Source organism: Pecten maximus, chromosome 3 (assembly GCF_902652985.1).
Source record: "Pecten maximus chromosome 3, xPecMax1.1, whole genome shotgun sequence".
Lineage (NCBI taxonomy): Eukaryota > Metazoa > Mollusca > Bivalvia > Pectinida > Pectinidae > Pecten > Pecten maximus.
In genome coordinates this window covers 8418432-8431530 of record NC_047017.1, presented here as the reverse complement: position 1 = coordinate 8431530, position 13099 = coordinate 8418432, and the positions used below count along the sequence as shown (strand labels likewise).

Below are 13099 nucleotides of genomic sequence, written 5' to 3'. Positions count from 1 at the left end.
ATAAATCTATATTTAGCTTTAAATTCTTACATTCTATTACTCAGCACATCACTATTTGACTTATAACAGTCCAAATACCAGTCCCAGATATCATAGAAATATTAATGAAGGTTATACTGATGAATTTCACCAAAATTTGTATATGAATGCTGATTTTGGATTGAAAAGTTTTGAATTCCTAGCAGAAATTAGCTGTAAAGGTAAACCTAGTGTTAACCCCAGTTTTTACCTGTTAACGAGAAAGTGAAAGAGAGGTAAAGGTAACCACAGTTTTTACCTGTTGACGAGAGCGATGGCGGATGTAAGAGTGACCTGGACACCTCCTTCCTCATTACTGGGTTTGTACGGAGGCAGGATATCGTGGTAGAGATCTGCAATGTTATCACAGTTCATCTCTTCCTCATTCTCGTTAGCTTTCCATATCCCCTTCAGCACCTGTAATAATAAAAAAAAACTTGGTACACTGTACGACAAAGACATATATAAAGGCATTTAGTAATATGCAATATATGGGAATTTCCAATGTACTTAAACAGTTTCAAATTATTAACTCACAATCATGAAAAATGTGTTACTATTACAGCAACATTTAGAATGTTAACATTTTCATATGATAAATACATGCATATAGTGGAATTGAATCATGACATTTCCATATCCTCTTATAATTAAGAATAATGTTAATCATAAATAGCATACCCCTTCTATTTCCTTATATTTAGCCAATTCTGTTCTGAAAGCCTTCAGATTGGTCTTGTCTGCTAAAATCACATACTCAGATTCCCTGGCCCTAGCTCGCCCCTGAAACGCAAAACCAATATTAGTAATTGACATCTTCACTCTATCCTTACACTTGTGATAATATATATCAGATGGCTATAATATGAGGGAGCATCATATATACATAACACACAGAGGTTTGTCAAAATGACCCTGGGAGCCAATCAGAAGTAAAGACAATTTAATGACAAAAAAAGAAAAGAAAAAGAAAATTAGATATAGGGATTTGCTGATGATCAAGAGTTGGCAAGTCTCATCTTGGCTATTTAAATATAAAACTTTGACATTAATGATTATTTTTTGCCAATCAACACTGAAGAATAAATGAGACTAAGAGCTAATTTTCTCAGAGTCCTGTACATGTGATCACAGGTCACATGCCTCTGTGTACATGTACACATGTACAGGAGTAACCCTAGTTTTAATCTGAATTTTTTTATAATCTATGGGAAACCACTATCATGTTATACTGGTAACAATCTTATCTGGCTATAAGGGCCAGATTGACATTTTAAAGACAATACCTTGGACTGGCTGTATGAGCGGTAATCCTTCGGTGGGTCAAACTTGACAATGAGGTTACACTTTGGTATATCAACGCCTTCCTCCAACACATCAGTAGCCAGCAGAAGGTTGAGTTCCTGGAGGCGGAATTTACGTAGGATTTCCTCCTGTTTTTTATAGCTTTTACTGCCTTCCTTCTTCGACCCCTGCCCGGTGATGTGGTGACTCTTGATGAAACATAGCTGGTCATCCCATGCACAAACTTCTTCTATGAACTTGTTTAAAGCAAATGCCACATAACGGTGATCGACAAACACAATGCCACAAAGATATTTGTCATCACTGCCAGAGAATAACTGTATCCCTGATTTATCTTCAGGGACGTCTTTCTTCACAGCAACGTGTATAATCTTGGATCCTCCTGCTCTGTCCTCGTCGTCCGAGGAATCAGTCAGGGCTAGACTATCATCCGACATGTAGGAATCATCGTCCAATCCATCTGCATCTTCGCTGCTGATGATCTTGAAGTCACAGTCGGGTTTGAACTGCCGTAAATGGTCGACAAGTTTCTTCACTTTTGGGGTGGTGTAAAGTAGCAGTTCTTCAATGTCGTATTCTGGTGAAAAGTTGTTTTCAAAGTGAGTGATGAGTAGCCGGAGTTGTGTGGCAGCCATGCGTAGGAACTTCTTTTTCACGTCTACTGTTTCATGCTTGTCAATCTTCTCCAGCTGCGAGACAAACATCTGAGCGAGACTGACTGCACACCAAGGACCGAGACGGTACAGGATATTGAGACACTCTACGATCACTGTCTTTGGTGTTTCTATTGGGTCTTCGTTACCATCCAGCTTAATTTTACATTCCTGCAGAAAATGAAGTGCATTTTCCAAGATAACTTCCAATTCTTCAACCATACCAGTTTTATCCTCATACCTGTCACACTCGAACATCAACTCTGTTGGCCGCATTCCATATCTCTCAGAGTAAACAAGAGTGGATGTCTCCGCCGAAGCATTGAAGCGTTTCTCTAGTTGTTTGATAGTTGTAATCAATTTTACCGGGTCCTGACAATGATGACTGGTGAAACAGGAAGTGAGACCAAGGATTCTGGGAGAATCTTCAGATTTGCTTTGTGATTGTAGCCTCTTTGTGATATGATCATATGGATGATCAATGTCCAATACATGCTGGCAGTGATCAAAGATAAGCACATTGACTTGAGATAGCTTCAGAAGATTTTCCTCGATGAGGTATTGAAAGAACTTGGGGAGCATGACCATTGCCTGTGACCTTTGAATCTCTACTGTCCACCAATTCTGATCTCTGTCCTGACAGTCTGTGGAGTACTGACCAACGGTCAGATCTGTGTGGTGGCCAATCACCAGCGCATACTGGGCTATATCTTTACCTGAAAGCATTTTTATTTCATTACTATCATACTGTTCTAACAATGGAAATATTTGGTAACAATACCTGTTTAATATGTTTCTTAATTGGCATCAACTAATTATATAAGTAAGAGTATGTAAATCATACATATTTAACCTATAAGTTTCAAGTAGGGGTTTTTTACAGGAAAAAATTAAGTTCCTCATTTTTGAAATTGGATATCAAATAGGGTAATGTGCTTCAACTGGGCATCAAAACAAAGAAGACTTTATGAAAAGTCAAATACCAAGTGTTGATGTGCCAAAATATCAGCTGACTTGAGCCCAGACGACTAAAATAGTAACATGTAGTCAGTACATACCATTATTGACAAGGAATACGCCTCGCTTTCCTCCCTGATCCAGTGGCTGCTGTAACTGATGACCAAGCTCCTTCAGCAGCATCACACTGAGGAACATACAACTGGAAGTGGCACCCAGACATACCAGTGTGTTCTGCTGGACCGCAGCATCCAACAGCTCCACCTATATTCAACAACAGCGACCACTTTAAACAGCTGATTAAAACACAAACTTCGTAGAATTTTAAATATTTTAAGCAGCCCATTAAAATATAGACTTTACAAATTTGTGTAACTTTTAAACATATATTTGTTAGCAAGTCTAAACATTTTTGTTACAATTTTTTTTTAAATGTAATAATTAAAAAATCTTTATTGAAAGACATTTTTCATTTTATTATGTTACTGACATCCACTTCCTTGCAAAATATTCAAATCCAAATTTCCAAAAGGTATCAATTTTTTTTTTTTTTTTCGTTAGTTAGGTTATATAACAAATATACACACTTGAAATGTATACATGTATTCAATAATAAACAGCATATTCATTGTTTCGGTGAAAAAGATAATATTATATACTTTTGGTCAATTTTCTTAATAGCCATACCATAGTTTATACTTATCAATACCATTAATATTTAATATTATAGGTAAATAATATATATAAATCTTTATACTTTCAAAATGACAAATTTTATCAACTTATCGGTATATATGTATGTCATTGCCACAACACTTTGAATAAAATTCTTAAAAAAAAATATTTTCAGGATGAAAATAGTATACACACCTGGTATGTCCGGGGGGTGAATGTATGAGTAGGAATGTCCTCATATCTAAGATGGCGTGGTAATCGTCTTGAAGACTCACTTCCGGTACGACCCATCTATAATTTATGCAATGAATAAAACAAATTTAAGTATTCGATGTTCTTTTTTATGAGGTTTGTCTGAATCATACTTTTTGTAAAATATTTAACAAAACATGACAAACTACAAACTTTCATTCACCAGAAATTTATTTACCAGGGGTTCGATGGAGGACTTTCCTCGAGCTCTCTTCTTTATAATAAATAGCAATGACTGCATGTCCTTTTCTCTAAATGTTAATCTATAGTCCCTATTATATGAGGCCTAAAATGTCTGAAAACATTAGTGTTCTATACAAATTAAGATAGGTTCAAATATATCTAGACTGTAACGAAGTATAAATTATCAGGTCCCTGTGCCCCATCCTTTTACAGCATATTGTATCTTAGGATTTATGAAAAGTATGGTATTGTGGTATATTAGTGATGGGAATCGGTTTCACTTTCAGAGTCAATAATCGGAAATCGGAATGAATTGATTATCGATTATTATTGGTTTTCTAAATTAAGCACAGTATTGTGTCCTTTTGTAGATAATTTTTGAAAATCGAGTTCATTTATTATATAATTTACATGTGTTAGGCCTTGATTTGTTATCAATATGTTATATACTGAACATAAACAAAGGTTACATTAACCTTAATATATCTAAATATCCTTAATTGCTTGTAAACGACCAATGAATATATTGGTAAAATTAAACAACTACTTCTTGGTTTGGCAACATTACAAAAATACAAAAAGTCAAAATATAAGATTTACGCGATATACATACACTTACAGAAATTTCCAATTAAATACATTTTCAAAATTGTCATCGATGATCAGTTTTATTTACTTTTCTTCAGCTAATTATAATTTTCAATCATTTTCGATCATCGACCCACCACTAGTGAATATACTTCTGTGCCTTCATAGCAGGTGCTTCCATGTTTTTCAAATTCACAAACAATTAACTGATCAGGTCGTAACAATGTCATCATGATGAAAGAGAAAAGTAGAAGCTTAAGTGAAAAGGCCAGACAAGAATCAAACCTGATAATTACATGACTCTATCAACTGCGATTCAGAGAAGCATACATGGTGTTAATTTATGATTGAATATCTGCCTAAGATGGAAAGTACAGTAGCTCGGAAACACAAAACAGATAAGATGGAAAGTACAGTAGCTCGGAAACACAAAACAATCACCACATATCTATTTATTATTATCACACTAGTATTATTTTACGTTTTTAATAACTACCTGTAATCCATGATTCAGTATTTTCATTAGATTGCATTTCTAAATGGTTCGGAACTAACATACATATATATGCTATTTGTCAATCTTGTATATAAAAGTGACTAGTGAGATGCATTCATTGTATTGTAGCATAATCATATAATTTGTCGAGTCCACAATAATAATTGTGCTGATAATCGTGATCAAGATTCATAGTTCACGAACACAAACTCATACTTTGAACAGGAAACTGTCTTTCAAAAACAAAAATATAACCCAACAAATTTTTATAAAAGTTAAGAAAGCTCTAACGTCGCCGAAAGTAAATAAACAACGTCAATTTCCTCTATCACTTTAGAACCCGTTTTCCATGAACAGATCTCGATTGTTTGGCGATTTCGACGATTACATCAGGGAAAATGCAGCATCGATTGTCGATCTAACAATTGTAAACAAACATTTATCTCTCAATTAATTGACATGAGATCTTACGGTGTCTCTGGGAGATGAGGTGTCCTTAAAACATCATTAGAAAATCAAAGTTTTTGTGAAGCAGTCAACTGGAGCACTGTGGTCCACCATGCTGGATTTCCAAGCGGAAGTGAAGCCCAAGCAATTTTAAAAAAGAATTTGATTGGCTGCATTGAGACGCTAAATTACTCGACCAATGAACGTGCTTTTAACAAACGTAATTACGATATATAAACAGACAGAAAATATGACAGAAGCAGAATCAGAGCTAGAAGTTTACAGGGTGTTAAAGGTAAGCCAAATTAAATTTGATTTTAACTCATTAATACTACTGCAAGTGTGTTAATTTCAAAACAGCGTACATGTTTATTTATGGGCACAAGTTGTTAGAAACAACACGTTTACATACTTTACCAGGTCCCAAGACCACAGTCTAGGATAAAGTGAAAGTAGATAATAAGTATACATATGCATGTATCATACAAAAATCATCAATAGGCCTACCTTAGAATTACATCTGCAAAATCATGACCATCTCCTTTTAGTATATATAATGTCTTGTTTTCAGAGTTTGCTGGCAATATAATATAGAATAACACAAATTGCACTGAATGAGAAGTGAGAATATGATTTTGCAGTGAAAATATAAGATTTTACAGTATAAATATAAGTTTTGCAGTGAAAATTATAAACAATCAAAGCGAACCTTTGTATTCACCTCATTGAAATTTGCCGATTTTTCCAATCGAAACAAAGATAGATAAATGGGTCATTTTTCTGTATTTCTGGGCCGCCGAGTGCATGGTTGAGGTGTCTCAACACTTTGAGGTGTCTCAACACTTTATAACTAGCTCTCCACCTCTTGGGTCGCGGGATCAAAACCAACATGGGGCAATTGTCTGTTACTGACCGTAGGCTGGTGGTTTTTCTCCGGGCACTACCTTTCCTCCGACTCCAAAACCTGGCTCGTCCTTAGATTACCCTGGCTGTTAATAGGACGTTAAACAATATAAACCAAACCAAAATTGCTGTATTTCTTAACTATTCTGCTAGTTTTTGACAAAATACTCACTTGATGTTAGCTTTTCAAGCACAGCTAGATGATATCAGTCCTTTCAAAATGGTGCCGTCAAAGTTGAGATGGCGTCATGTCAATCATATGTTACTGATTCCTACTATTTTTGACACTTTCAATTTTTAGATGTTTTAAAAAAATATGCATATAATATGCAATAGAAAGAAAATTAAGTTATTTCATTCCTGTTGAATATAATATATCAGGAACCATTCAACATCCTTTATATTTTACTGTGCTATTAAACCTTTGCTATACTCTCGATAACAATATTAATTTCATGTAGAACTAGCAATACTCTATTGCCTTTAAACAAATTATACACCACACCATTAACATTTTCAACCCAAAAATGTTTCTGAAATTATTTTAATGCATTGATGTTGATTTAGAAATACAAACATACAGGTTTAGATGAAAATAATATGTTTATCCTTCTTTCAGGCACCACCAGCAATTTATTACATTCCTGAGTATGTTACAAAAGAAGAAGAGGAATCACTTATGAAAAATGTCTATTCAGCACCCAAACCTAAATGGACCCAGCTGTCTAACAGACGCCTCCAGAATTGGGGTAGGGGGATAGACACTACATGTTTCTGACTCTAACTTGTACATAGTGACGTTTAGTGTTGGTGTGAAGCATTTGTTTAGTTTGCTTATATGTTGCTGTTAATTTTTGTTCGCAGGAATTGTCCCCCCTGATAGCTTCTGCTATATATCACTCTATCATCCAAATTGACAAATTTTGTCACTTTGTTTTGGTATTATATGTGGTAGATAATAACTGGTGCTTAACTTAGTTTTAATAATGACTCAAAACTTCAGATTAAATCATAGACTTATATAATGTATGAACAACTGATATATTTTAACAAACAGTATTGATGCAAAATTGATATCACTTTATATACCATGGAAATGATAGTTTTAATGTTTAAGTTAACCTTACATATTATTCATATAATAAGTGCATAATATTATATTGAACTGTACATGTATGGGAAATCTCAGATTTTCTCTCCCTTTTTTTTCCAGGCGGATTGCCACATCCAAAAGGAATGATAATGGAGGATTTGCCATCGGTAATACTTATTATCTGTGTTTAGGGGTTGGTGTGTTCTGTTGTACATTTGATGAATGTCCAGAGGTCACAGACCTGCACACCTAAGGTCAATGCCACACACTCCTAATGTCAATGCTACAGACCTGCACACTTAGAGTCAATGCCACATACCTGCACACTTTGCATCAATGCTACAGACCTGCACAGCTAACGGCGATGCCACAGACTTGTACATCTAACATCAGTGCCACACACGGATGTACCTGAACACCTAAGGTCAAGGTCATATACAGATGTACCTGTACACCTAAAGTCAAAGTCACACATACCTGTACACCTAAATCAAATTATTCCACAGACATGCACACTTAACATCAATTCCAGAGACCTTCACACCTTGGGTCAAAGCCACATAAAAATGTATATATACGCCTAAGGTCAAGGCCACATGAAGATGTACCTGAACACCTAAGTTCAAGCCAACATACGGATGTACTTGTACACCTAAGGTTAAGGTCACATACGGATGTACTTGTACACCTAAGGTCAAGGCTATATACAGATGCACCTGTACACCTAAGGTAAAATATAGCTGTACATCTTACTTCAAATTATACCAAAGACATGCACACTTAACATAATTCCACAGACCTTAACACCAAGGGGCAATGCCACATACAGATTTTTATGTACACCTAAGGTCAAAGCCACATATGGATGTACCTGTACACCTAAGGCCAAGGTCACAGACCTGTACACCTAAGGCTATGGTCACGGACCTGTACACCTAAGGCCATGGTTACAGACCTGTACACCTAAGGCCATGGTCACAGACATGTACTGTACACCTAAGGCCAAGATCACAGACATGTACTGTACACCTAAGGCCAAGGTCACAGACATGTACTGTACACCTAAGGCCAAGGTCACAGACCTGTACACCTAAGGCCATGGTCACAGACATGAACTGTACACCTAAGGCCAAGGTCACAGACCTGTACACCTAAGGCCATGGTCACAGACATGAACTGTACACCTAAGGCCATAGTCACGGACCTGTACACCTTAGGCCATAGTCACGGACCTGTACACCTAAGGCCATGGTTACAGACCTGTACACCTAAGGCTATGGTTACAGACCTGTACACCTAAGGCCATGGTTACAGACCTGTACACCTAAGGCCATGGTTACAGACCTGTACACCTAAGGCCATGATTACAGACCTGTACACCTAAGGCCAAGGTCACAGACCTGTACACCTAAGGCCAAGGTCACAGACCTGTACACCTAAGGCCAAGGTCACAGACCTGTACACCTAAGGCCAAGGTCACAGACATGTACTGTACACCTAAGGCCAAGGTCACAGACCTGTACACCTAAGGCCATGGTCACAGACATGAACTGTACACCTAAGGCCATAGTCACGGACCTGTACACCTTAGGCCATAGTCACGGACCTGTACACCTTAGGCCATAGTCACGGACCTGTACACCTTAGGCCATAGTCATGGACCTGTACACCTAAGGCCATGGTTACAGACCTGTACACCTAAGGCTATGGTTACAGACCTGTACACCTAAGGCCATGGTTACAGACCTGTACACCTAAGGCCATGGTTACAGACCTGTACACCTAAGGCCATGATTACAGACCTGTACACCTAAGGCCAAGGTCACAGACCTGTACACCTAAGGCCAAGGTCACAGACCTGTACACCTAAGGCCAAGGTCACAGACCTGTACACCTAAGGCTATGGTCACAGACCTGTACACCTACGGTCAAAGACACAGACCAGGTGGCAGAAATTCAAGTCACTCCAGTGCTTGTCTTGACTAAATTCACTAAAGAAAATTTCCCCAAGAATTTCACAATATTGTCATTATTATGTCAGTTTTATTATTATTATTAAGAAACTTGTAAAGGGGTATACTGTAAACGTGGAAATTTACGTGAGGGGGAATTTTAAGCTAATTACAAAGAGTCCTTTTGATCATGAAAATTTCCCCCATGCATATTATTTTGATATCATTTTGCGAAATCTCAAACAACAAACGAATGTGGTTCGATTGCAAAAATTACCCCAACGCGTATAGTTTACATATCAAAATTGCGAAATTAACCCCCCCGCAAAAATAACCATGTTTACAGTATCTTGACATTAACAGCTAAACCTCATATAAATCAATGGAATAATACTCGGACCTTGCAATGCACTCAGAACAAGATGCTGTTAATTCCTTAATCAATGTTCTTTGTCAATATAAAACACCACATTTAAATGAAATATTTTCTCATGGGCAGCGATGAATGTGTACAGGTATACCGAGGACAATGCTGACAGAACACTGACTATATTCAATGAGACGAAACCTTGCAGTAGATGGAGTCACGTAATTAGCTGCAAGCCAGTAACTACAAATTCTGTGTACAATGATTGCGTTAAATTTCGACTTTGTATATTCACTGATAGGGACAACTATAGAATGATGACCCTGTGTGTATATAAACTACAGAATTTCGACCCTATGATTGACCTTTGGGTTTTGTCCAGTGAGGACTTTAATTATTCACAGAATTGTCTTGTTTAGTAACAACACTGTGTTATGATAAGGATTTATTATCATATCTGACCTAACACACTGCCACCCCCAATTTTTTCGTAGAGAATTTGTATGCTAATTGAAACATAAAGATTGTCCTTACCTCACTGATCTGCCAATATAATCTTCAATCTTTTAATCAGTTTCTAGATTGTTTTCACTACATAAAGGTATGGAAATGAAAAAAAAAAAGAAATTCCACACAAATTCCACTGGTACAATGTTTTATGCTTTTGTAAGTATGCGGTGTGATTATTAGGTCAAATATGGTATTCTATACAGTCTTTGAACCTGGATTAAGAGACCACCTGTCATATGTGACTTTTTTTTTTATTTACTTCCTTCAAAGGTCACATATGACAGGTTTGACTGTAACTCAGTTCCTAATTTCTAAATTTTGATGAAATACAACAAAATTATTGAAGTTAGTTGTTGTTTATGATTTCAGTGGCTTAAAATTTACACAGACAAAATAGCAGCTTCAGGTGCCAGACTTTTTGGAGATAAAAGTTTAAATCATGTTTTGGTGAATGAATATGAAGCTGGACAAGGCATAATGGTAAGTTCTACTTTCTTCTGTAAGTTAACAGAAATATGTGATCATTTATTTCATTTGCTGGAATTTTGAAATTCATATTATACATGGAGCGATGCATGGAATATATTTACAAAGGGATGATATGTTTGTGATTTTGACAATACATTTTTTTTACTTGGTCTATACCATAGATTCGGTTTCCACAATGTCTGGGGCCGAATCCCACATCGGGCAGTTGCCTGGTGGTTTTCTCTGAGTACTCCGGCTTTCCTCCACCTCCAAAACCAGGCAGGTCCTTAAATGACCCTGGCTGTTAATAGGATGTTAAACAAACTAAACTAAATAAACTAAACCACAAAGTCTTCAGCAAAGTTCCATCAAGTGAGAATGAGGGTGGAGATTGTTAAAAAGTCTGTTTCTTAAGAACGGGTTGACAGATGTTCTTATATTAAGGCCTCTTTTTAGATGTTCTGCATGGTCGTCTCTAAATTCAAGTTTGACTGCAGCTGAAAATGGCTCAGTTTATTTTGGTTTTTGTGTGATTTCTTATGATAAATTTGTTTGATGTTAAAATGTATATCAATGATTTATCTATTTGCAGCCACATGAGGACGGCTCATTGTTTTTCCCGACAGTTTCCACCATCAGCCTTGGGTCACATACCCTCCTTGATTTCTATTATCATATAAAACAGGAGGAGGATCCGGAAAAGGTACTTTGTAGATATTATACTGTACATGAGGAAATGTTAACATGACCAGGATTCAACAAAGGTCACTTAAATCAAATGTTAACATGACCAAGATCATACATGGTTAAACATAAATTAAACATTTACATGACCAAGATCACACACAGGTAACATAAATCAAACATTTATTTGACCAGGATCTTAATGGAATTTCATTCTTGTGACATGTGTTCACCTGGAAGAGGTGGTGTGTATTGTACCAAAATTAGGTTAATCTGACCTATATTTGGACCGTTGACCAACTTCAAAGAAAAAAACAAACTTGTACAGACTCATACACTACTTGTGACTATAACTTCATACCTGGGGCATGTCTTCCTGTGAGATTAGTTCACTCTGACTTAAATTTTGATTTTTGATTTACATAAAAGAAGAAATTTGTACTGGCTCTATCTATCCTTCTTCACCACACTTGTCTCTTGAAACCTCATACACCTTTACTTTGGGTATGGGTTCACTTAAAGGTATGTGAGGTAAATTGTGTCCAGTATGGTATGTACATGTACATCCGATAGGGAACTTTAATTTCCCAAAATGTCTTCTTTTTACTTCAGTTGTGTCATCATTTTTCTTTCATTTTGATTTATATTTAGCCCAAATGATATGTATATTTGATGGGTACACTTTACTGCTGTTTTGCCTCATGACTAGTCACTGAAATTTCACACATAAATGTTCAATTGGTGGTCTAATATGAAGCTACATGTACATACAATGTACATGTACATGTACTTACCAAATCGAAGAAAATGTTTCATTATTTCTGAACACCAATACAAAATTGTGTGGTTCAAATCTCTGTAGTTTTCAAATGGCATTAATTAATTATTTTTCCAGAACAACTGTACATCACAGGATGAGCGACATTTTGTGTCTATATTGCTGGAACCCAGAAGTCTTGTGTTTGTAACAGAGGACATGTACAAATTACACCTCCATGGAATTAAGGAACGGACCTCCGATGAAATCACGGACAAAGTGGCTAACCTAGACCAGTGTAAATCAGTCAGTGTAGGAGACAATCTGGTACGGTCGACTCGGGTCTCACTCACCATCAGACACGTACCGAGAATTCTGAAAGCCAAATTATTTATGGGAAAGAAAAGATGACATCTCTGTTTATTAAAATTATGATTTTACTGTTTGAAATGTTTTTGTTCTGTTTAAGCGATACATGTAGCTATTTTGCTGTAATTGTCATACAGAATTAATGTATGCTGTAGACAACGCCATACAAACCAAAGGTTCCCTCCAGCATTGTTAGCTCACCTGAGCTAATGCCATGATGCAGTGTTCGTCAACATTCTTTTAAATCTCTACTAGTCCTGAACGACTGAATAGATTTTGATGAAATTTGGTCTGAAGCATTATTTGGCAAAGGAGATCAAACGTATAAACAGAGAGTGTGGCTCCCCTGGGAGAGAGATGGGGCCCAATAGGAGAAATTGAGGTAAATCCTTTGAACCCCTACTTGTCCTGAATGCCTCATG

The 13099-nt window shown here is 36.5% G+C and overlaps 2 protein-coding genes across 2 annotated transcripts in view; one reads left to right on the top strand and one right to left on the bottom strand.

Annotated features, from left to right (window-relative positions):
• Nucleotides 1–5687, bottom strand: part of LOC117323090 (endoribonuclease Dicer-like) — a 29575-nt gene extending 23888 nt beyond the window's left edge. Inside the window, 6 exon segments of the mRNA XM_033878101.1 lie at nt 278–435; nt 700–801; nt 1305–2692; nt 3035–3197; nt 3804–3899; nt 5599–5687. Of these exon segments, the coding sequence (XP_033733992.1) occupies nt 278–435; nt 700–801; nt 1305–2692; nt 3035–3197; nt 3804–3899 (1907 nt within the window). The 5' untranslated portion in view covers nt 5599–5687.
• Nucleotides 5688–5766: 79 nt separating this feature from the next.
• Nucleotides 5767–12753, top strand: LOC117323089 (alpha-ketoglutarate-dependent dioxygenase alkB homolog 6-like). The gene is made up of 6 exons (XM_033878100.1): nt 5767–5869; nt 7097–7226; nt 7691–7737; nt 10769–10879; nt 11460–11570; nt 12447–12753. The coding sequence occupies exons 1-6, from the start codon at nt 5774–5776 to the stop codon at nt 12717–12719; spliced, it is 768 nt and encodes a 255-aa protein (XP_033733991.1). The 5' UTR covers nt 5767–5773; the 3' UTR covers nt 12720–12753.
• The last annotated feature ends 346 nt before the right edge of the window (nt 12754–13099 follow it).